This window comes from Calliphora vicina, chromosome 1 (assembly GCF_958450345.1).
Source record: "Calliphora vicina chromosome 1, idCalVici1.1, whole genome shotgun sequence".
Lineage (NCBI taxonomy): Eukaryota > Metazoa > Arthropoda > Insecta > Diptera > Calliphoridae > Calliphora > Calliphora vicina.
In genome coordinates this window covers 170,566,877-170,593,786 of record NC_088780.1, presented here as the reverse complement: position 1 = coordinate 170,593,786, position 26,910 = coordinate 170,566,877, and the positions used below count along the sequence as shown (strand labels likewise).

The 26,910-nt window shown below is 30.1% G+C and overlaps 4 protein-coding genes across 4 annotated transcripts in view; 2 read left to right on the top strand and 2 right to left on the bottom strand.

Moving 5' to 3' along the window:
- The window catches only part of LOC135948770 (uncharacterized), a 96,556-nt gene that overhangs the window by 35,640 nt on the left and 34,006 nt on the right, over positions 1–26,910 (bottom strand). The window lies entirely within an intron of this gene.
- Positions 421–9,699, top strand: LOC135948767 (cytoplasmic aconitate hydratase-like). The gene is made up of 11 exons (XM_065498206.1): positions 421–573; positions 653–745; positions 4,320–4,489; positions 4,548–4,763; positions 4,830–5,037; positions 5,093–5,395; positions 5,467–5,684; positions 7,882–8,536; positions 8,598–9,030; positions 9,103–9,388; positions 9,452–9,699. The coding sequence occupies exons 1-11, from the start codon at positions 567–569 to the stop codon at positions 9,560–9,562; spliced, it is 2,700 nt and encodes an 899-aa protein (XP_065354278.1). The 5' UTR covers positions 421–566; the 3' UTR covers positions 9,563–9,699.
- Positions 16,153–21,365, bottom strand: LOC135948766 (solute carrier family 25 member 44). Its single transcript, XM_065498205.1, has 4 exons — positions 21,231–21,365; positions 19,842–20,699; positions 19,631–19,758; positions 16,153–17,264 (listed from the first exon to the last, which is right to left on the bottom strand). Exons 2-4 carry the CDS (start codon positions 20,527–20,529, stop codon positions 17,073–17,075), a joined length of 1,008 nt encoding a protein of 335 aa, XP_065354277.1. The 5' UTR covers positions 20,530–20,699; positions 21,231–21,365; the 3' UTR covers positions 16,153–17,072.
- On the top strand, positions 23,167–25,580 carry LOC135960987 (uncharacterized). Its single transcript, XM_065512421.1, has 4 exons — positions 23,167–23,385; positions 23,495–23,618; positions 25,007–25,178; positions 25,447–25,580. Exons 1-4 carry the CDS (start codon positions 23,167–23,169, stop codon positions 25,562–25,564), a joined length of 633 nt encoding a protein of 210 aa, XP_065368493.1. The 3' UTR covers positions 25,565–25,580.

Below are 26,910 nucleotides of genomic sequence, written 5' to 3'. Positions count from 1 at the left end.
GCTAGAATACACAAAAAAATTTATATTTCTTCAAATTTTTACACGCATGTTTAAAATTTTGCAATATTTTTATTTTTTAATCTCTTACACTCTTTTTAATTTTGTCACTTTCCAATGTATCAATCATATACATAAATTTTGACAGTTGGAGTATAAACAGCTGATGATCAGCTGGGCTAACGAGTACACCCTATTAAATATACCTTGGACGAATTTATAGAAAGTGACATCAGAAGAACAGCTGATTATTATTTTCTTCACATGTTTAGATGTGTGAACTGTCAATTCTTTTGTGTTTGTTGTGGAGAAAAATAAAAGAAACCCAAACGCAAAAACCACTACAGGCAACTTAGACAATTCAAATATCTTTTAACTAAAAAAAGTACATGTTGTTTTTGTACATGTTGTACTTGTTGTAGTTCTGTCGTCCCCTTCTATAAACTCGCTTTGGCAGTACGGATTTTTTAGTCGTTTTTTAGATTCCATCGGGAGTTGGTTTGTGTTGTAGAGTTATCGTTCTTGGATAGAGTAATTTTTTTTATCATAAATTAAAAACAAGTACCACAATGTCTGGTAAGCCTTGATTTACAACTATGAAGTAATATTCTTTCTGAAAAGCCAATTACATAATTGAAATGTTCGCAATTTGCAGGTTTAAATCCTTTTGCGCAGTTCCAAAAGTCTTTCAGCAAGGATGGAGCTGAGTATAAGTATTTTGATTTGGGATCAATTAACTCTAAATATGGTAAGTTGAAAAATTTTATTAAATTGCATTTCCATATAATTGCATTAAACAAATGTTATGTTAATGAATACAAGTTAGTTATATCTTCATATACGTGCTGCTTAAATTTATTATGAACTTTAAACTTTCCAATTTTTATAACCGGCTAGTAAGAAAAGAAGGGTTCATTGTTTTGCGTTTGCATAATATACTATGTTCACCTTAATTTAGCTTAATTAATTAAGTATTATTATTTATGTGCATATTATGTACGTTCCAGTTTTCGCTCGTATGGGTGAAAGTTTCATTCAACTGGTTGCTTCCCCCAATTCCGCGACATCGGTCTTTTAGAACTATCTACATATAAGTAGTATATGTATCTATGAATATTAATATTAATTAAGAGTGAGTAAGTGAGAAAGAGTGGATTTATATGTATTTTATATATTTGACGATGAGAAGTACAACTTTATCAATAGCAGTAAGAAACAACTACAAATTCGTATGAGGTGATGTTCTTTTATGTTATCACTTGATTAAGAATTCCTCATTGAAATGTGTTTCTTTTTGTTTATTATGATTCGCCATGTCATGATGGAATTTTTATGTACAATATTTCAATTCTATTTTTGGCATAAATTGAACTCACTAATTTAGAAAAAAATCTCACTATTAACAACAATGATAAAAGGGACATATATACAGTTGCGAACAAAGTAATAGCAGTACCATTAAAATTTTAACTTTCCTACGTATCAATGTGTTTGACAAGCAGAAGAGAGTGGACGTCGTATATACATACATATTGCCTACAGCCTGAACTTCCAAATAAAACAAGTTTAGATTAAATGGATTATAACAGTTGATGATACTGACTATCAGCCCAATTATGAAAAAAAATTCCCCGGGAGTTTTTTTCCTTTTCTTTTTTAACATAGAATTTGAATAGGAACAAATTATACTTTAAAATAAATTTTTTTAAATATTTTTAGGTAAACAAAATTAAATTATTTTTTAATTGTTTTTCAAAAATTTTTTTAATTTATTTTAAAAAAAGTATTTTCCAAATTTTTTAAAAATTTTTTTTTTTGGACAAATCCATTTTTTGATGAAAAAAAAATTCGGGTTAAAAAATATTTTTCCCGATTTTGACTCATACATCGTTGCAATGGACTTTGAAATATCTATCATTAGATATCCATATTGTCTATATTAATGACTTAGTAATCCAGATATATGTAGATCAAAAATCGAGGTTGTCCCGGTTTTTTGCTCATATCTCCGTTATTTATGGACCGATTTTGCTGATTTTAAATAGCAAACTTCTCGAAAGCATGTCTGACAGAATTGGATCCCGAAGATATCTGGGGTCTTCAGAAAATTGATTTCAACAGACGGACAGACAGACAGACGGACATGGCTTAATCGACTCCGCTATCTATAAGGATCCAAAATATATATACTTTATGGGGTCGGAAATGAAAAATAAAGAAATTACAAACGGAATGACAAACTTATATATACCCTTCTCACGAAGGTGAAGGGTATAAAAATGAGAAAATGGAAAAACTCCCGGGGAATTTTTTTCATAATTGGGCTGTATATTTTTTCTATTTTTTTTTTACACACTAATACCCCGGTTGCGTCGCTAATTGGGACGTGGAAAACGCGACACAAAACGAAAGGACGCAAACCGGTGCACCATTTTCCATACATTTGTATTGATTTTTATTTAAGTGGTTCCAAGATTTATAATTTCAGCTTAAAAAGTTGATTTTTTTGTTTTAGCTTTGTACAAAAATATTCATATTAACCACGCAAATCGAAGAACTAACTACGCAACTTCGAAACCATTAAACGGAAAATAAAACAAAAACGATGCAACTTCGAAATTACAGAAATTTTATAGCGTTTGATATAGACTTAAAGCAAAGGTGCAATATATTCACCCTTATCGTGGTTGGCGTAAACGTCATACGCCTACGACTGTTTCTTGTCCAGATCCTTTATTTCCGAAGTTATCATTATTTTTACATAAAGATTACCTCACAAAAAATGAACAGACTTGACAGATTATTGAAATAAAGAAAATTTTAAGTTTAAAAAGAATTCCCTAGTGGTACTGCTATTTTCGTGTTCGCAACTGTAAGTGCTATAACATACATAACTTTGGGTCAATTAATTTCTAAAGATTCTTCCCAACTTTTAATGAATAAAATATTGTTATAGTTTTTATATACAAAAGTGCAACAATTTCATGTTGCTTTAATTTGGATAGGAATAGGAATATCATAAAGTTCATATAGTAATAAAATAAAAAGTGCATGTTTGGCATAAAATTAATTATCAGAAGAAGATTCGGCAAATTCCGAAGGTAGACACCCTTCCAGCCGTTCAAAATCTGTCAGCTAAGAAAAAACATTTTTATTCTGATTTTTTAAAATAATATGATATGGTAGATGTATATGTATATTGAACAAATGTTGATATGGATAATTTTTTCCAAAGAATATTTTTGTATGTCTTAATTGTCAATTCAATACATTTAAATAAAGTTCACAAATATTCAAAAAAATAAAAACTGCACTTTTGGTATAAAAAATAACAAAAAAAAAAAGATACCAATCATTGGTAAAATCATTGCTGAAACACAACTTGAAGTAGTTGTATTTTGGATGAAACATCAATGAATTTAAAACGTTGTTGTCACAGGAGTAAGTGATCCAAATTGCTAAATTGTATATATACGAAGTATTCTACAATATCTGATGGAATATTCTATTTTTTGGTATATTAGTGACAAATTAAATTTTAATATTTAAACAAAATATTAATATGTATGTATATGCAAAGACGGAATGTAGCACACAAGTTTTCATGGCTGCATGTGTTGTATTGTATTTCAATCAATGGAAACTAGTCACTTCAAATTTCATCTTCATGAAACCGCGAATAATGCGTACCGTCCGTCGCACAGCATTCTTTCAACAGTCAGACAGAATTCTGGCTTATAATGTAGCATTTACCCAGAACATACACACACAAATCTATATATTCGTTCGAACCTTATTCGACCACCTCTATTTTGTTATTTGATATGGAAAATCTTTTAAATTGTATACATACGTTTGTTTATATGTATGTATGTAATAATAAGTATGTATCGTATGTCAATTTGAAAATAGTTTATCTTATCTTCCCAACAATACATACATATATGTTTAAATATTTATAGATATTTGTATACACATTAAGGTGGCTCTGTTTGTATGAAATTATCCAGTTCCCAACTATATTGAAAATGTTTTTAATTTTAGGATATTACTTTCGATATTTCACTTGTTATCAAATAAATGACAAAATATAATGAAAAAGGGAATGCGTTATGAAACACAAAATATTCGTTTCTATTAGATAAACAATATTTTTCAATGAAGATGTTTAATTCTTGAAAAAAAAAATATATGTATATTAAACATTCTCAAAGTGAGGAGAATGAAGTGTTTTACGAAATGAAAACTTTACATTTTGAATATGTACCTATATTTTTTGTTTTCCTTTTCTTCACTAAATACAAAGCTGTTTGTACTTTTAGATCAATTACCATATTCCATAAGAGTTCTATTGGAATCAGCCGTGCGTAATTGCGACAACTTCCATGTGCTAGAAAAAGACGTGCAGAGTATTTTGGCTTGGACTCCAGATTTGAAACAGGGACAAAACGATGTTGAAGTATCATTCAAACCAGCTCGTGTAATTCTTCAGGTATATTTTTGAATACTTTTGTTTCAACCTATTCTTAATGCATGAATTATTTAATTAGGATTTTACTGGTGTTCCCGCTGTTGTTGATTTTGCAGCTATGCGTGATGCTGTGTTGGAATTAAAAGGAAACCCTGAAAAAATTAATCCAATCTGTCCCGCCGATCTGGTCATAGACCACTCTGTTCAAGTCGATTTTGCTAGAACATCAGATGCTTTGTCAAAGAACCAAAATTTAGAATTTGAACGCAATAAGGAACGTTTTACGTTTTTGAAGGTTAGTAGAGAGTTGTTAGTTAAAAGTTAACCAGCTTATTGAATTGCAAACATGCACATTATATAGTGGGGAGCCCGTGCCTTTAACAACATGTTGATCGTGCCACCTGGTTCTGGTATTGTCCATCAAGTTAATTTGGAATATTTGGCTCGTGTTGTTTTCGAAGCTGATACTGAAGATGGCTCTAAAATGCTGTACCCTGACAGTGTTGTTGGAACCGATTCCCATACTACAATGATTAATGGTTTGGGAGTACTTGGTTGGGGTGTTGGAGGTAATTTTAAATGAAATAAAAAATATGATGTATTTTAGTCTGACGTTTTTTATAGGTATTGAAGCGGAAGCTGTTATGTTGGGCCAGTCAATTTCTATGCTTTTACCTGAAGTAATTGGATACAAATTGGTTGGAAAGTTGGGACCTCTTGTAACGTCCACCGACTTGGTTCTGACCATAACAAAACATTTGCGTCAACTGGGTGTAGTTGGAAAATTTGTTGAGTTCTATGGTGCTGGCGTAGCTGAGCTCAGCATTGCTGATCGTGCTACCATAAGTAACATGTGTCCGGAATATGGCGCCACTGTTGGTTATTTCCCAATAGACGAAAATACTTTGAACTACATGAAACAAACAAGTTAGTAAAATTTTAAATTTCCGATTGATTTTTTTAAATTTTAAATATTTATTACTACACATTTCCTTTAGATCGTTCTGAAAAGAAAATTGAAATTATAAGACAATATTTGCAAGCCACAGGCCAGTTACGCAATTACATCGATGAATCTCAGGATCCTAAGTTTACACAAACAATTACATTGGATTTGGCTACTGTTGTTACTTCGGTGTCTGGACCCAAACGTCCACATGATCGTGTATCCGTTTCCGATATGAAACAGGATTTCCAATCCTGTTTAGTGAATCCAGTAAGTTTATGTAGATATAGAGAACAAATAACGCTGTTTTTATTTTCTTATTATGAGATAAACAAAGCCCAGTGATGCCATGTATGGAAATTTATTTAAAATTTTAAATTTTACACAACTGAACTTGGTGTATCCCACAAATTGAAATTTCACAAAATGCTCACGTAACACTAGCACATACACAAACACACAACTTTGAGAGATTTATTTTCAAGTATTTGCGGCTTACAAAAGAGCTATCTAAAAGAAACAGCAACTGTGATATGCCAAATATTTTCAATAAAATCACGGCTACTATTTCCTTAGATAACTCGATATAATAATTGAAAACATTTTTATTTTTCTTTTCACTTCCATGTACAAATAAGTTGTAGTTAATATTTTTTTTAGGAAATTATGTACTACCCACGATGAAGTTTATTATGGAACTAAGTTGACAACTAAACGTTCGGAATGTGCACTTTGAAAGCCTTCTTATAAACTCAGCGTTCAATGCCATCAACTTACTCATTAGTCTCCTCATATTTCTCGTTGGCAATTTAGTTTTTGATAAAAAAAAAAAAATAGCAACACTTGCATTTTGCTAAGACCTGCAATATAAATTTTTCAATTTGCCTAAACAAGCAAATTAATAAAATAATAATATTAAGACGAATTTGAATTTACACTTCTCATAAAGTTTATTTAATCGATCGAATTTAGAAAATTTCATTCTTAGAATTGATAATCCACACGAATTCGAAAAGTGATTTTAGGTGTTAATTTCAAGTATATTTATTTATTTTCTAGATTAGCAATAATTTAATTTTTTAAGTCACTCTTATCCAACCTCTATATATTACAAAGCAGTTATCCTGTATACAAAGTAATAAATAATAATATAATATTTAAAATTACTAGGGCTATGTGTTTATGCTTTTGACAAAACTGCAAACAATTTTGTGTCAGTGATACTACTAGCAACAAAATTGCAAAATTTCAGAATCCATGTTATAGTTTCCTAACGTTGATAAATGTAAAAAAAATTATTGAAACAAACAAGAGTATTTTTTTTTTATTATTTACTACAAATTTCAGCTTTTGGATTTAGAGTTGTATAAACGAACTGTATAACGAAGTTATAAGGTGCTAAATTTTTAACACAACATTTTTGTGATTTTAAATTTGTTTAGTTTTTTTTGACCATTGTACAAATTTATACACAAAGCCCATGGTGGTTAAACCTTGATATAATTAAGCTTCGATTAATACGTATGTGCCCTCAATAGCACCAGAGTACGATTGCTTTAAAAGTTGAAAAAATAATCGTTAATTTTTTTTCTTCGAAAAATCAAATTTTTCTCGAGGCACATCCACAGGGCTAAATTGAATAGGCGGGAATTGACTTTTTTTTGTATATTTTTCCCCATTTAAATATCGAAATGAAAAAAAGACCACTTGAAAATTTACCACCAATTAGCAAAAAAGGTCTAATATAGATATAAAACACTTTGGTAGAGTTGTTTCAGCTTACTAAAGTGATCGAGTTTAAAAAATTATTTAAATAAATGTTTGTAAGCGGAAAACGAGATACTTTTATCCCAACACACTTTGCTACGGCACATCATCATAAATTCTGGGGTTTGCAGATATATAGTATAAAAAAGCATATCCTTCATATTTTAGCTTGTAATTGTTGAGCTTAATTAAAATCTCCTAAAAAAATTTCATCTCTTCTAAAAATAGTGTGGTTATAAAACGCTACTGGTGTGCTAAGAAATAAAAATCGTGAAACAAATTTACTGAAATATCAACAAAATTGTGTTTTAGCCCATATATATTTGGTTTTTAAAAAGGTACATTTTGGTGTAGTAATGAAACCAATAAATACATAAAGTAGAAAAGTTAGCAAATAATTAAAAAAAAAATATTGAAGTAATTATAAAAAAAAAACAGAACATAAAACTTCCGCAATTATGTATGTATATTTAAAATGACCTACTTAGTTGTAGTATAGAGTGTTGTTGCTTGCATACTCATACATTTGTCAAAATGTATCTCATACGTACATATATTTCTGCAAAGTACATGTAAGTTACAACAAAGAAAAAAACAAAAATGTGAATAACCTTTGTAAAAAATGTATATGCATAAATTTTATTTTGCTTATTTTACAAGAAATACAATTTAACGAGTTTTTATTTCAATTGTATTATAGGTTGGCTTCAAGGGTTTCGCAATTCCAAACGATGCTATGCAAGCTTCTGGACAATTTCAGTGGGATGATGGCAAGAATTACAACATTAGACATGGCTCAGTGGTTATAGCTGCTATCACTAGCTGCACCAATACATCAAATCCATCAGTGATGTTGGGAGCAGGCATGTTGGCTAAGAAGGCTGTTGAGAAAGGTTTGAGTATTATGCCCTATATAAAGACATCGTTGTCACCTGGTTCTGGTGTTGTGACATACTATCTAAAGGAGTCTGGTGTAATTCCATACTTGGAGCAGTTGGGTTTCAATATTGTTGGCTACGGTTGTATGACATGTATTGGAAATTCGGGCCCACTAGATGACAATGTCGTTAACACTATTGAAAAGAATGGCTTAGTATGCTGCGGTGTCTTGTCGGGCAATAGAAACTTCGAAGGACGTATTCACCCCAATACTCGTGCCAATTACTTGGCAAGTCCTTTGTTGGTTATTGCTTATGCAATTGCTGGCCGCGTTGATATTGACTTCGAAACAGAACCTTTAGGTGTCGATGGAAATGGACAAAAGGTATTTTTGCGCGATATTTGGCCATCACGTACAGAAATTCAAGAGGTTGAAAACAAACATGTCATACCTGCCATGTTCCAAGAAGTATACAGTAAGTTTGAAAACTAAGCGTTTATTTAATAGATCTCTATAAAAAGATAAATGCATTTTAGGTAAAATTGAATTGGGTTCAGAAGATTGGCAAACTTTGCAAGTTTCTGATGGCAAATTATATCCATGGAACAAGGAATCTACTTACATCAAACGTCCACCATTCTTTGAGGGAATGACACATGAATTGAATAACATTAGCAGCATCCAGAAGGCTCGTTGCTTATTGTTTTTGGGTGACTCAGTTACAACAGATCATATATCTCCAGCTGGCTCGATTGCTCGCAACTCTCCTGCTGCCCGATATCTTTCAGAACGCGGTCTAACTCCAAAAGATTTCAACTCGTATGGTTCTCGACGTGGCAACGATGCCATTATGGCTCGCGGTACATTTGCCAACATCCGTTTAGTCAACAAATTGATCACCAAAACCGGACCGCGCACCATCCACATTCCAAGTCAAGAAGAAATGGACATTTTCGACTGTGCTGAGAGGTAAAATACGGCAACATTTAGTTATACACAACTTAACAACAAATTAACTTAAACATACTTGCTTTACTATAGATATCGCGAAGAGGGTACACCTCTGGTGCTAGTTGTCGGCAAAGATTATGGCAGTGGTTCCAGTCGTGATTGGGCTGCAAAGGGTCCTTTCCTATTAGGCATCAAAGCTGTGATCGCCGAATCCTATGAACGTATTCATCGTTCTAATTTGGTAGGTATGGGCATAATACCCTTGCAATTTTTGCCTGGCCAAAATGCTGAAACACTCAACTTGAATGGACGAGAGCAATATAGCATTAGCATCCCAGAGCAAGGACTTAAACCCGGTCAAAAGGTTCAAGTAGAGGTATGAATTGTAAATTGTTTACCCTTGCATTACCCTACATTGCTATTATTTTCTTCATTTCAGGCCGATGGCAACGTTTTTGAGACCATTTTACGTTTTGACACTGAAGTCGATATCACCTATTTCAAAAATGGTGGTATTTTGAACTACATGATTCGCAAAATGTTGAACTAATTAAAATCAATTATTTAATAAATTTATACAATTTTGTACGCATTTTATATTATATAATATACATATAAATCTTTAAAGTTTGGTGATATTGTGTTTATAACCGTTTAATCTAAATAAAAATTTATTTAATTTTGTTATTGTTGAATTTTCAATTCGTATATCAGGGGACTACATATATATATACAAAAACCTCTACTATTACGAAATTATTTTTTTTATTGTCAGTTATTGCAAGCATTTGTGAAAAGATTTCGAATCATGGAATAGTGTAAAAGAACGTCCAGCGACAATTGGGATGTGTGTTCCGTTTTTATACCCTTCACCTTCGTGAGAAGGGTATATATAAGTTTGTCATTCCGTTTGTAATTTCTACATTTTTCATTTCCGACCCTATAAAGTATATATATTCTGGATCCTTATAGATAGCGGAGTCGATTAAGCCATGTCCGTCTGTCTGTCTGTCCGTCTGTCTGTCTGTTGAAATCAGTTTTCTGAAGACCCCAGATATCTTCGGGATCCAAATCTTCAATAATTCTGTCAGACATGCTTTCGAAAATTTTGCTATTTAAAATCGGCAAAATCGGTCCACAAATGGCTGAGATATGAGGAAAAAACCAAGACAACCTCGATTTTTGACCTATTTTTTACCTATATCTGGATTACTAAGACATTAATATAGACAATATGGATATCTAATGATAGATATTTCAAAGACATTTGCAACGACGTATATAAGACCATAGTAAGTTGGACCTACAACGGGTCAAAATCGGGAAAAAAATTTTAACCCGATTTTTTTTTTCCAAAAAATAAAATTTTTTAAATTTAAAAAAAAAAAAAAAAAATTTAAAATTTAAAAAAAAAAAATTTTAAATTTAAAAAAAAATTTAAAATAATCGAAAAAATTTTTTTTCAAAAAATTAAAAAAACAACTGGAAAACATGGCAGAATCAACCAGGTACAATTATTAGGGAGAGTTGTCAATTTTTTTACCTTGTTATGTCAAACTACAGAAATGTGAGAAACAAAGCAAAATAAAATACAGAATGACTTTAGTTTAAAAATATTTTGTTTACATTTTAAACACAGTAGAACCTGCACAAAACTCACCCCTATACAGTAGAACGTGATTATATGCGGTTTACATATTTTAATATTAACTTAAAAAGGTTTAATTTCAGAGCGAATTTTACATACAATGTCGAAAAAAGTATTACTAAAATCATTGCTCTTGGTTTTGTCATTTAAAGAATATTTGTTTCTCAGATATGATATGTTTTATTTATACATAAGTTGTTATAAATGCAAATTGACTTTATAAATATTTTGCTAACTATTAATTCATCCCTTTAAATCTATATAAATATATAAATGTCTTTGTAAGTTTGTTTGTTGGTTTGTTTGTTTGAGCATCACGCCTAAACGGCTGAACCGATTTTATTGAAATTTGGAACGTAAATAGATCCTTACTGTCTAGTATTCAATATATTAAAGTACAAACCCAAATTTTAGTTGATTAACTACATATCGTTAGAAAAAATAAACAGATTAATTCAAATTGTGTAATTTATTATAACAAAAACAATATTCACATTATTATGTATGTAACAGGTAACAAAAAGTAATTTGTGATCTCTGCTTAAATAATGTAATTAAAAAAAAATAATAATGTAATTATTTCAAAGTTCTTTTAAAAAATAATAAGTGAGCCATTTAATTACATACAAATTAAATTAGTGTTTTAAGCATCTTCTTATTAGCAACAATTCTATCTTTAATTTTCTTATTTTTTAAATTTTTGTTTAAATATTTTATACGGAAATGCATTCTAATTTTAAAGAAAAATGATTTAACATTTTCTGGAAGAATATTTTCCGAACTTTTGTCCAAAAAATATTTTGTAAAACCACTAACGTTTGTTATGGAATTACCATTAACGGTATTAAATATAATTTCGAGTTCTCTTAAGTTGGATAAAAATGAAGCACTTGGTTTTTTAAGACCGCCTTTAGATACTTGATCAACCCATGTGAAGCCTTCTTCGTTACTTTTTGATTCATAATTTGAAAGATGAAGTTTCTGTATTAAGTATCCAGCTACATATTCCAAAGCATCTTCTTCAAAAGAATCAAGTTGGGTGTCTAAGACACAAGTCAGTTCATTAGCTTCATTAAGAATTTGCATTTCATGTCCTTGGTCAATTTCGTTGTTGACATCGGTTTCGCTAATTTGCAAACAGGCCTTTTTAAATTCAAATTTTTTGGTCTCATCATGTTCAGTATTTCCAGTATTTATAAGTTCGTTGTTCTTTGCTATATTAAATAATTTCTAAAATTATAAATAAATACTTAAATAAACACGTATATTACCTAGTAAATATTTTCGAAATCTGTACATAAATTGCATTGGACTTGGGTGATCGTTAAAACCGCCTTTGCCTCTCATGGCACTAAAAAAATTTTCTACAATGTCTTGATTTAAACGACTTGTTATTAAGTATTCTATTGAATACTTCTTTTTGAGATGTTGATACAAATCTTGCAAAGATTTATTTGAAACTATAATTCCTTTTTGAAATTGAACTAAAGTTTTTTTGCCCGGTATTATCACTTCACTCATTAATTTGGTCATTTTGTTTAGAACTTCATCCTGTATACTAAGATTTTTCCCATATGGTTCTTTTGTTGGGATATTATTATATATTTTGGATTTTGAATTTTGAACGTCAAACCAATCATTTATTGTATCAAAAAGATCTGCGGTGTTAATAGGATTGTAAATTTCTACACCAAGAGAAAAACACCGCCGAATAGCACTGGCCATAGAGTGGGAAAATAATTTAGCTGCATATTTGACTTTTTGCTTACTGTATTGCTTAAGATTAAGATGTTCTTCATTCACGGCATGTGTTATTGACAAATCTGACTTTGAACATTTTAAAACTTGCATAATAGTTTGTGCAGTAACCACAGAGCTATTAAATATGATTCCAGTCTCTAAAAAATGATTTCTTATCAGTTTAAGAAGGTGTGGCTGGTCAGCAAAAACAAAAATAGGGTCTGCCGGACGTTTGGGATTTTGAAACCAGGTTTTATCTAAACAAAAATTAATATCAACAATATGAGGAGTACTTTTTAAAAGTATATCTTTTTCAAAAATGAACATTTCAAGACAATATAATAATATATGATTATAATGTGTGGGCAAAATATGTATATAAATATTAAAAAATAATAGAGTGAACCCAATTCATCATGAACCATACTATTTATTTGTATAATTTAAAAAAACAAATCTTACTTGTGCTTATATTGAGTTCTTTCCATAGGGACTGATTGGAGGGTCCCATATCAGAAACTATAGCGACTACATCAAATCCGGCATCATCCAAAGTGCTTAAAACTTCATAAAGCAGGGTTTTGTCAATTTTTCTGTCAAAATCAAAGAAAATTTCTTGTTTCCAAGATTTTATTAAACCCCTCACAGTAAGAACTTGAACATAGTTCACAGGTGATCGAATGCAATCGATAGAAGGATCGTGTTCATATGTATATGCCACCTTCATTTCATCGAAACAAATTACACACACTTTTGCTATAGGAGGAAGATCTTCATCTTTCATTAGGGCTATTAAGTTTGTCTGCAATCCTTCACGAAATTGCAGTTTTCTTGCCCATCGATTTAGGGTGTCCACCGAAGGCAATGGGAAATTATCCTTATAAAGCTTACGATAGGCTCTAGCACCATTGGAATATAGCGAAATTCCATATGAAATATCTTCCCAGTTCCAACGTATCCTCTTATTTGGATTTAAAAGTTTACGTTTCTGTCCTGTTGTAAAAATGGTATCGATAGACGACATGGTTTTTTCGATTTCATTACTTTGTTCCTTAAGTTTCGCATTTTCTTTAGAAAGCATCGCAATTTGTTTTTTTAATTGGAGATTTTCTTCACGAAGGGAACATTTTATGAATTCGTTGCTGAAATCGTAAGAGTTGGCAATAAATAAAATCAAAAACTACGGATGATTACTATTACTCAGTTTGTACACTAGCATCCTGTAGTAATGAAGGTCGAGAATTAAGTTTGGAAACTGAAACTGTATTTACAATGTTTTTGTCATCCAGATATACACTTGGTGAGAAAAATGTATCATCATTACAGATTTCAGTCGTTGTTCGTTTTAATCTTCTGATAAAAGAACTACTTGTTGGAATTTCATTTTCATCTTATGTTATAAAATTAAATTAATTCTGAATATTTAACTAAGAGTGATAAAAGTTAGCTACTTACTTTCATCTGCAAACAAAGCTGTGACTGAATTATGTGTATTTAACGACTTGACATTATTATATGTCGTAACTTCAGCTTGAACTTAAGTTATAAAAAGAAATTAATTATATATTTAAACTCATACCCTGATTTCTTACATGCATCCGAACATAGAGATTGTTTTTCATGACTTTTTGATAAAATAACATCGTCTTTGCAACCAAGTTCAATTGGAAATTCATTAAGATCTTATGTTAAAAATAAATTAAAACAAATTACTTTAAAAAATCAAAGATCTTCTTACTTGAGACCGTTAAAGAGGGTGGGATTTTTGATGGAGTTTCAAAATCATCTTCATAAATTAATTCGTTATTTATATTATTATTTTGACCTTAAGTTCGATTTAAACACAAACAATTACTTGGGGCACAATTATATATAAAATGGATTTGGTTTTGTAACCATTATGAAACACATTTTTCTTACCAGATAAATTATTTGCATACATAAAAAAATCTGCTAGTCCCTTAACTGGTATCTGAGAAGGTACAGCGCTAGGCATTAAACGAGCTCGTTTTGATTGTTGATGCAATTCAATAAAATCTGAGTTTTTAAAATGATGCATACAAATTTTGGAGTGTTTCTTCAGATTTACTCCACATGCGTCACTCCAAACTTTTATTTTATCTACTGGACATTTTACAAATTTAACATATTTTTGTTCAAATGAACATTTACAAACAACACATTTTATGAACATTTTTGTAATTAAATATGAAAATGAAAATTGTTTAATATTGTGTAAATTTAAAATATGTATATTATTTTATTTTTGACTTTTGTTTTAATTGTTTTTTATTTTCTTTCTTTCTGTATGTAAATGACATTTTAGGGAAATTATAATTGAGAGCGTACTTTCTAATAATTGTACCTTGCTTGTTCTGCCATGCTGGAAAACAAATTAAATTTTGTTTACCTAAAAATATTTAAAATTTTGAAGTATAATTTGGTGAAGGTGAGATGGTCCGTTATTTACAAGAGTACTCGTGGGAACGAAATTGAACCATTATCAGTAGGGTAGATGGTAAATAGGATGGGGGGAGGGGAGTACAGCACCTTAGAGGCTGAAATTACGTTGACTGACGAGTCATTTACCGCAAAGGAGAAGTATTTTCCCCAAAAAAAAAGACATGACGTCGCAATATTCGAAATCATCAACGGCCGTAAGTGTAATTTTGGGAGAGTCAACAATGAAGGTGAAGAAGTACTTGTGTCAGGCAGCTGTCATCGATCGGAATGATCCGGATGGGAAGATCAGTACTAATCAACCGCTACTGATTGAAGGCAGGCTCTTGGATAAGATCGCCGTTTATAATGGTAATTCGGAGGATGTATCCTTTAAATGTGACTAAGCTAATGGAGTCAAGATTGTTAACTGTGGTAATCAATTTTTTTTTATTTTTTAAAAACCAGAGTTGGGAATAGATTGTCCAAAAAACCGGCAAATTTAATAAACCGGTTTCCGGTTTAACCGAAAAGTGTTTTTTTGAAAAAACCGGTTTTGATTATTGTCTTTTAAAAAACCCGATTAAACGGTTTCAGTTTTTGTCTTCAAAAAAAACCGGTTAACCGGTTTATATTAAATCTGACTAACTAAACAAAATTTTTTTTCAGAGAAATGTAAAAATGTTATACTTTTTTTTAAAAAAAATATCTTAGATAACTAAAGAAATTGAGCAATTTTTTCGTCAAAATATGGGGAAAATTCAACTTTATTAAAATAATCCCGAATTTTAATAGAAACCGAACTGGGACTACATCGGATATATTGATGTAAGCTATTTGGCGGCTTCGAAAATTGATTTCAACATACAGACGGACATGTCTATATCGACACCGCTATCTATACTTTATGGGGCCGAAAATGAAATGTAGAATTTATAAACAGAATGCCAAACTTATATACATACATATACCCTTCACCACTCATGACGACGGGTACAAAAACTTATAAATTTGTTAATTCACAAAAAAAATCTTGAAAGATTTGTATATGCTATTAGAAAGCTCTAGTTAGGTAAAAACATTAAATTTTAATATTAAAATGTAATTATCTCGTAAAATATAATAGATAATCAATAGGATTCCAAATATAGTACAATCTGTCAGATTGGGCGCCAACAGAAAATTGGAATAATTTTATATATGTATATTAATTAGACACCTGGGTCTTTTACTCACTTCTCAACCTATTAATCGCCGATTTTGATCTGTTCTTGTACTTATCAGATACTACACATATAATTTTTCGAAAAATGTTTATTTGTACTTCTTGATTTCAAAATGTTTATTATTTTCTTTAAAATCTTTTACATTTTTCTAAACTTACATACATGTTTATTTGTAACTTTTAATTGTACAATGGCTTAAGATTAAAAATACATGTAACAAACATTTACAAAATGATCTTTTGTTGCAACTGCCTAACACAATTGTATTTTTAGTTCTAGTGCGTTTAAATTAGTGTAAATAAAGAATGTAATAGAGTAGGAAAAACAATGAAAGCATCTCTATTTGGTAAAAAAAAAGAGAAAGAATAGTTTAAAACTTAACAATTATAACAAATAATAGTAGTAATAAATAAACACACTACAAACTGTGTTTATTTTCATTTTAAATAAATATTTATATTATATTGAAATCTATTAACTATATAATTTGCTAAAAAACAAAACTAAAGATTTGTTTGTACAAAATAAAAAAAAAAAAACGAAATGAATTTATATATTGTATATTATCTTTACCGCAATTGGTGAGTGAAGGTGTTTAGTAACCGACAACACTTATTTACAAATCCATGAGGAGTTTAATTGTGTGTACATACTCTTAAATCTATAGTAAGTTATATAAATAATTTCACAAAAAACAACAACGGACTCTATTCGGTCATAAATAAGATATCTTTGGTGAAATCTTGCTACGCATTTCCTTGATATACATACGCATATATTTATACATACTTACATATGCATCGATAACTCTTACATGTTTAATGTATTTTAACTATTGAAATGAGTGTTTATTAAATTAATTACTCTTTTGTGGCGTTCAGTGTTTGAAGCATTTTTGTTTGAATAAATTTTATGTAAATGCATTTGTATTTCAGGACTTTCAATTCAATTGAATTTGTGCATTCCCGCCTCTGACGTACGGTGGGCTCTTTATTATTGATGTTTAATTACCAGCGTATTTGATGTTTATATTGTTCATCCACTGCTATACGCTTAATAGTTTCATAACCTAAAATTATACTAAATGAGAAGGCAGCCGATTGTACCAAACGCGCCGATAATCCTTTAAAGAAACAGTTAAGTTTCTCCTCCCGCCACAGTTGTTGAAAAGCTATTTTCATACTCTCAAGTCGATGGACCTAAAAGAAAAAAAGATTGTATTTAAATAACAAATATCAAAAAATAAAAAAAAAAATCAATGTTGTGTGACAGTCATGTTTGTGAATTCATAAAGTTTTGTTTAGTAAGCTGTCGTTGTGTTTTGAGTTACATGTTGCACTAGTGCATTTGGTTGGGCACCAAAATAATAAATACGTTGAAGCTTAAATTGCGGATAGTGTGTAGACATTGATTTGTTGACTGAGATAAGTAACCTACCGGTGAATTTATCATTCTCTCATAAACTTATTCGTACTTGTTTTGATTATTGTTGGAATCATTGATATTAGTGTTTGAGTATTGAAATTGATTATTAGATATTCACCATTTTGATGGAATTGTTTGTCATATAGGTTGGTACATCTATTGTTTATATCTCTGAAGGTGTTATCAACTAAAAGACACTCAGTGACTATTACATATATTTGACCCTTATAGTTTCTAGGTTGTACTGAGTACCTTGCTTTCTCTTTTACTTGGTTGATTATTCCTGTTACACATATACTTTACCAAATTTTGTTCTTATAGTGGAAACTAGTTTTTCTTATCAAATTGCTAATTAACTGACATCATTATGTTTTATAATAATGATGTTTTATAATATAATATTGACCAAGTCAATGATATAAGCATAGGTGTCTGATGATTCTACGATAGGCTAATTTATTTTCTTATATACTTCTCTTCATATTTTTAATATATTTTTTTGAAGATAATCACAATGGACTCTAAGTGCCCCAGAGTGCTGTACATTACCCTTCCTAACTTTCTCAAGAGTTGCTTCAGAGAATTGTTTTATAATGAACTACATCCCATGTTTAGTTAGCAAACCCATTAATCACTTGGCAACAAATAAACCGTTTGCACATTACGCTATCAATTTGATTTTTGTTTATAATTTGAAAGTAAATTTTTAATTAGGCTTAAGTTTATTTATTATTATTAATTCATTGGCTGTAAATGTCGAAAGTATAATTTTGGATTACAGAAATATATATCGTTGCCGCGCATACAAAAAGAGCAACTATCAGACCAATCATGAATAAAAAATCCGCGGGAGTTTTTCTCCTTTTCCCATTTTTATACCCTTCAGCTTCGTGAGAAGGGTATATATAAGTTTGTCATTCCGTTTGTAATTTCTACATTTTTCATTTCCGACCCTATAAAGTATATATATTCTGGATCCTTATAGATAGCGGAGTCGATTAAGCCATGTCCGTCTGTCTGTCTGTCTGTCCGTCTGTCTGTCTGTCTGTTGAAATCAATTTTCTGAAGGCCCCAGATATCTCCGGGATCCAAATCTTCAACAATTCTGTCAGACATACTTTCGAGAATTTTGCTATTTAAAATCAGCAAAATCCGTCCATAAATAACGGAGATATGAGCAAAAATCCGCGACAACCTCTGAAAATTTCATCAAAAAACACAATGTATTGCATGCTTTGACAAAAAAACAACAAAACGTATGGTTGGATAGGCAAGCTTTGCGTATTTTGTTTTTTTGTGTTTTGTTTCTTTTGGCGTTGTTGTTGTTTTTTATACAACTAAACTTTTGTTTGGTTGTGTGTTGGTTTTTTTGACAAAAAATCAACAAATCGTCTGTTTGAATGAGCATGCTTTGCGTATTTTGTTTTTTTTTGTGTTTTGTTTCTTTTGGCGTTGTTGTTGTTTTTTATACAACTAAACTTTTGTTTGGTTGTGTGTTGGTTTTTTTTACAAAAAATCAACAAATCGTATGTTTGAATGTGCATGCTTTGCGTATTTTGTTTCTTTTGGCGTTGTTGTTGTTTTTTATACAATTAAACGTATGTTTGGATGTGTGTTGGTTTCATTGCCTTGCGTATTTTGTTTTTTCTTTTGGTGTTTTGTTTCGTTTGGCGTTGTTGTTGTTTTTTGTGTTCTTGATAAATTTAGGATGCTGTACGCTGAAAGTGGGCAATGTACATACATACCTATATACTAATTATAAAAAATAATAATGCATCCACAACAAAGGTGAAGGGTATATAAGATTCGGTATAGCCGAATATAGCACTCTTACTTGTTAACACTGAACTTGAATAGGTAAACATGTAAAAAGGGAAAAAAAACTCCCTCGGATTTTTTATTCATGATACGACTGCATGTGTTTATTTTGTAAACTTTTCCGGAGATCAAATATAGTATTTATTTTCGTCCATTTATAAAACAATTCAAACATTTTTTAAGCAGAACAGATCAGGATAAAAATATCTATTAGATAGTTATTTACTTTGCATTAAATATATAAAAATGTTGGCTAGTTTTTTAGTGTTAGACTAAATTACAAAGGAAATTCTGAAAAAAATAAAATATAATTTGTAGTTACCTGTAGTCTGGCTCTAACAATGTCCAAAGGATTGGTAAGTATCGTAGTTGTAAATCCTCCCAAACTTCCAGCAATGCATTGTATAAGCAAATGAGAAAACCATGGTGGACAAACTCGACAAAGTTCATCTGTCAAGAATGATAAAAAAATACATGTAAATATTGAATATATATTTATGTATTTAGCAAATTTTTTATCAAAATAAATGTACCTTGGTATAGATGATAAAATGCCCACCACATTGCAGAATTTGGAACATAGGCCATAAGACTGGCGGTGTAGCCGCGATAAAAACCTCGAAAGCCATCTCTTCGCAAAATCTCCTTTGCTATGTCAAGCGAAATGTTTAGACGGCTTCTGCCTGGTCCTGTTTGAATTCCGAGAGGATTTATATCACCTTTGGCGCCAGCATGATGAGCCATCCCTAGTACCATTGCATGTTGTGATATAACATCGAAAGGAACTATAATTGTCTGACCAACTAGCGAAGCACAGCCTCCACCTATAAGAGCTTTTACTTGGTGACCAGCACCCATATCGGTTAGTAGATGGCGTACTCCTTCATATGTGCTTATATAAAATACTCCAGACACTATTTGCACCGACGATATCCAAAACCCTCTATATAAACCTGGAATTCCTTCGGAGCGATAAATCTTGTAGGCACAGTCAAACATTCCTTTGTATACATCACTTCTGTGCTGGACTTGCAGTTGGGTTTTTATCACTGTTAAGGGAAACAGACAACAACGTACTGAAAACGAACTTAACATCGACAATGGAAAGAATTTTGTTTTGTCCATCATGTCCCATTCGATTGTTCGTATGTATGGTGCATCTAAGGTGTTGCTGGAACCGCTGGTAACACCGGATGCAACAGTAATAGCTGTGCGGTTCATTTCTTATTTTCTTTTCGACCTTTTCCAAGTGTTTTCAAAACTTTTTCTTTTTTAAGTAACAAAAACACTCCCTCACACACAGTGGTAGCAATAACTTAGGTCATGAGTTCATATGTGAAAACCAATTATTTATCAAAATATCTGTATGTATCTTTATCCGTCGGAAAAATCTAAAATAAACACAAACGTACATACATGTATATATTAAATACATACATGTTGATATTAAAAAAATGCAAATTGAACTTCAACATTGAAAAGTGAAATAAAGGCCCTGAGTCTCGTCAAGATAAATAGAAGACCTCGGACTTTGCCCTCAGTTTTTTATAATAAGCATATATTTATTACACCATTTTTTATGTCCTTTACGCAGTTTGCATATTTTTCATAAAATTTATAGAAAATTAGAAATAATGTTTACAATGTTTATACTCATTATATAATTTTTTTTTGTCTCTTTCATTTCAATCAATGAAGACATTTATTGTCAAAAAAAATAGTTAAGTATCTTTTGCTGATTTTTGCATCAGCCCTATCTAACACCTCACATACATATACTCACGGAATTGTTTTTCTGTCGCCTGTTATTCTAAACATTAGCTGACTGAATAGATTTTACAATCTACATACGTAATTCGCATTTATTTCCCTTTTCAAAATCATATTCTCACACTCAACATAAAACAGACATTCATACTTACATCGTTATTTATATTAAATATATGTATATGATCTTACAAGAAATCGCTATTAAAAATATTCCACAACAATATAAAATGTATTACTCGAGTGAAAAATAAGAAGAAAACACAAGAACAAAATTGCTAATTTTCTGACATCTATCATATGCTTTACGACACAATCGAAGTTGCCAGAGCGATATAGTTACGTGATTAATCGAAATACAGCACTGGATACACAAACAAAATTAATTTGCAATTCATTCATGCGAGCATGAAATATGGACGTATATTAGAGTGTCCCGTAGGACAACATTTTATACGAATACCATTCAAAGGATGCGGAAGGTTGACTTTTTAAAATGTTTGATATGTTGAATTTTCGACCTTTATATTTTTAAGTAAAAATATTAGTTTTGGCATAAATCAAGATCATAGAAACAGCTTGAATTTTAATAATTTTTTTTTTGGTGTTGATAGCTCTCATAATTATAAGCAAAAAAAACGTTAGAATGTTTTCCAGCTCTATCATTGATAGTGCTTGAAAATACCTTTAATATGATATATGTATAATATGATAATACATAAAATATGAATATTAACAGAAAGAAATTATAAAAATATAAACTGTTACTTGGATATTGATATGTTCCTTAGTTTTCCTTTTTTTCTTCTTATGAACAAATACGAAAAATTATTTAAATTATAATTATTTAATATCAATTATAATCAATTAATAACCTTGTTAAGCAATTAATAACACAGTGAACGAAGAAAATATGCAGGGGTTATCATGTAGCAATTATGATTTGTTGGATTCCATAGAGTACGAATGTACTTTTAGTTTTTCTCGATCAGTTAGTTTCAGTGGAATAAATGTATGAAATATATGAGCATAACCTTTTAAACAGCAAAATATCGGTTGGAAAATGATTGTGTTACGGTAGTTAAAAGTCAGGATACTCTCCAACTAAAGCAAAATACTGTCAGCTATGTTTTTTTTTTGTAAAACTCATTAAATTTTTAATTGATTTTTATTTATTTAATTGTTTTGGAAGCGTATGGTTTTTCATTAAAATAAAAAAATATGTTACTGCCACCAACAACTTTGTTTAGTGAAGGAAATGGAAGTTTGCAGAATAATTATTAAACGACCGTAACACAGCCACTTTCCAACCGACTTGACTCTTCTGTTCGAAAGGTTAAACTTATAGTTATAGGTAGATGTTTTAAATAAAATAAACAATTTTAAAATCAATCCCAAAACAACTTCATTTGATAATAAAAAATAAGTACTAAACGAACTCAATGGATAACACAAAATTGCTATATGAGAACTCCTGTATATTTTTGGTGTAGCATACAGTATTTATTGATAAAAGTGAGGCAATGATCCTAATGTAAAAATATCCATATATTCTAGATCTTTTTTTATCGAACAGTAGACAGTAATAGTATAAAAGAAGTTGTCAAAATCTGTTGACAACTTTAATGGTATCTTGCCCACAGTGCGTTGCTATTTTTGGATATTATACACTGATATATACATATCTACATATATTTATATCCGCAGGTACATACATACATATGTATGTATTTGCAAAAACAATTGTAGGCTAATGACATTTATGACAAGTTCAATGGTGTGACGACGCTTCCGAAGTAAATGCATACTTATGTATGTATGTACTTTAAGTTTTAACTAACGATGCTTGTAAAAATGCAATTACTTCTTATGTACGAATGTAAAAAATTCGCAGAAACACATGTGCATGTGAACTCAGGTAAACGTTGTAATTTTCTTACATAGATACAGGTACTGCTGTTTCTTCCTAGATTTAAGAAAGATTTGCGATAAAAACGCATGTTGCTCTATGAGATGATTCAGTTGCATTTGTTAACAATTTATAAGTGCAGTAAAAGTAATATTTAATTTAAATATAGATTAAACAACGTTATGTCTCAGTCTTTTTTGATTTGTATACTTCTATGCTGTACTCTACACATTGCTAGTTGTGCAGTTATTGAGGACCGTAGTCCAGATTCAAACGAACTTGAGGAGTCTAGGCCTCTGAAGTGGCTAAAAGGAGCCCAGGATGTGTTTACTAGCCCCACGGGTCATGTTGTTGTCCAAGTCGCAAAAGAACTAATAAATCGATCGGCCGGAAATAGCCAGGTAAAAAAACAAGATGTTCATATCGTTTCCTTTTATGATTTGGACAACATTGTTGCTTGGTTCATATGTAAAATACTTGAAATTTTTTGTGCTCTCGTTTTCTTTTAAGGTTTTAAGTCTTAATTTGACGAATTTGTTGATTATACTACTTCTTAAAGTTCTAATATTTTCTGCCGGTTTGCTGGGAGCTGGTCATTGGAGCAATTATGGCTATGCTCGTTCAAGAGATAATGGTAAGTTATTTTATTTTTATTTTCGTTTATCGATATACGGAAATCTTCAAAGAAGTATTTCGTTAAGCTTTACAAAATTCGACAAAAAACTCGAAATTGTATATCGACAGGAGATAGGAGAAGCAACAAACTATATAGAATGAAAACTACTTGAGATATTGAAGTGAGAAAATTTTTTTTTTTTTTCAAAGTAGGTACACTTTGTTCTATGTTCTACGTTATTTTGAATTTGTTGTTTTCTAAAACATACATATAAATATGTTTTTTTTTTAGCAGTTATAGATATTTTTATATTTTGCATGTGTTTTTTTATATTTTAATTACTAACAACTACTTTTTTAAACTGAAAAAGGTACTTCATTAAATTTACATAAAGACTGTAAAAGAATTATTATTAATTACTCAAAACGTAAGTTATTTTGTTTAAGAAAATTGTGCACTTGGTTATTTTTGATAGTAAAAGTTTAAAATTTTGTACACATACAGTGCAATATGATGTAGTGAATAAATAGTAAACAATAATAAAATCAATTTCGAATTTTTTGATGATATGTACGTTGTTTTGCATTTTAGGTGACGATATTTGTTCTACACATTTCATAATATAAAATATTATTTATGGTATTAAAAAAAATGGTCGTTCCATTTATAATTTGTGCAATATTTAAGGCTTTTATAGACGGCAATACTGAGCATTAATACTTTTAAAATTTATAATATGTATTATTAAAATCGTTCAGTTTGTGAAGAAATCATTTTTAAAAATACACAGTATTGCCGGCTATAAAAGCAATTATTAGCTTCTCGTTTAATTGGTTTCTAAATTTTAAACTCCAAAAAACCGAATTTTCTTACGTTTCATTAAATTCAGGGATTAACCCAAACACATCGATTCAATCCAATATTCTAACTTTCCATAATATTCCGGTTTAGGTACTAAGAACAAACAAAAATGGTTGGTTGTTTTCAACTAAAATAAAAGTTTAATTCATTCTCAGATACCATTTCAATACTTAGTGAGCAGGATCAACGGTTAAAAAGGACCTTTTTAAGGGTTTTATTTTTTTTCTTTTTTTCTTATTTCTCCCAAACGAATGAAATTAAAGGAGCTTTAATTAATATTCGAACTTTTTTTTAGTATTTTTTAAAATAATTTGTTTAAATTAACCTCATATAATATCACTGATAATGTTTTTCAAAATGTATTTGAATTTTTCGAAACCTATTTAAGCATTTTAAGGATCGTAAAATAGTTTTCCATAAAAAAGTATCGCTAACAAAGTATATCTTAAAATAAACATATGTGAAGGTTTTTTCATTGTTTAATTTGTATGAAGTAGTGACATATAAATTACACACATAACTAATTGTAACTTTATTTTATTAAGGATTTTCATTTTTCCTTAATGATGGCGAAGCCTACTTAATTACCGGATTCTTAGCGGCGCAAAGTGGTTTTGATGATTGTTTGTATGCAGCAGCATGTGCAGCGCCTAATGTGGCTTATGAATATGCAAAAGCCGCTAAAGCTTTAATGGACAGTATATCAAAATATGATGGGTGAGTTTATATGTCAAATCAAACATAATTGGGTAATTAATTCAAGAACGAAAAGTACAACAGCCCTATTCAGGAAAACGCCATGTTCTATAATTTATTATCGTCCAAAATAATGAACTTCATTGAACAAAGAGAATTGAAAACCTAAACTTTTGCGAATTACATGTACATATATTTATTCAATGCATGTAATTCATAAATGCAAATGATATAATTGTTTAAACATTTGACTTTGTGTTTGTTATTCTTTATTTTTAAATATTTTCAGAGTTGAATTTACAAACACACGATATATAGAGTTAATCATTCTGGTTGAAGAAGCAGCTCACAATGGATATCGCGGAATTCCCTGTAACACAACGATAACATGCGATGGTTTATTTTAATTTACTACATACTTTAATAAATATCTACATAATATGTGATCGAAATTGTTCCTTTTTTTTATTTTAAAATGTATTGGATTAAATTGGTTATAATATACATAAATAAAAAATATGACTGAAAATTTAATATTTATGTTGTACTTAATAAAAAATTGTTTATATGTACATACATATATGTATACACATTTCAGAACAAACAATAGGTATAGTACGTTCGCAATTATGAATTTGATAGATGACAACTATATAGATAGGAAACTGAGAGCCAAAAACCTAAGTCTGTTGTCAAAAACCTAATTCATGATAATGTATTGCCATGCATTTTGTTATTGTATCATCCGTACGTGTGAAAAGAGAGACATTTTTTCCACTGATATTTCTGTCTCCTTCCGTTCTATGCGCCTATTCTATGTCCTGTAAGGTTAAGATAATAGGAACAAATCAAAACAAAATAAATTATAAAATAAATCGATGAAAAATATTCTTTAGAACAACTCTTATTTATCAATGTACAAACATATAAATCGAAAATAAAAGTTATGAGTAGGGGTCGGATTTTCATGCATTTATTATTGGAAAATATGCGCCTAAAATATGCTTCAAAAAAATCAAAATATGACCTAAAAGTTTAAAAAATATGCACTTATATTTTTGTGCAAAAAATACACAACAGTATTCACAACAGTTAGAAATCTTTAATTTATACCAGGAATTAAATAGTTAAAGTTTTGTTTAAAGCCATTATCTTTAGAGCTTCTATCTTGCGGCTTGCCTTTTAAATTCATCAGTAATCCAAAAGGGTTAATTGACCCTCTGATTAGGACGTGTAAAAAATAATCACGTGCCTAGTTGTGTAACTAGTTGTCACCCTAAATGATAGGTAAAATTACTAGTTCAGGATAGTCTCCTAAAACTGCTGGTAAATGAATCTTTCGATCTCTTATAAATCGAAATTGCAATGAAAACTAATATGAAATTCATTAAATGTATCGATTTAATGAATTTTTGATACTTAAAAAAACGAAAATAGTTTGAAGCAATATGTTTTGAAATGATGAATTTCAATTGCTGATAGAGAAATGAAGAAGACTTAATGCCAGTTTCTCGATGTCGAAAGAGAAACTGGAAAAAAAGTTACTCCGTACAATATGTTTCCCATTGACGACAACAAATTATGTTTTTATTAAAAACTTGGATAATATGCATATAACTATGTATTTTGAAGTTAAATATAACGAAACATTCATTATCAATAAAATATGAAACATTCATTATCAATAAAATATGCAAAAATATGCTCTAACAAATCGATGCCATTTTACAACAAAATATGTGATACGTTTACA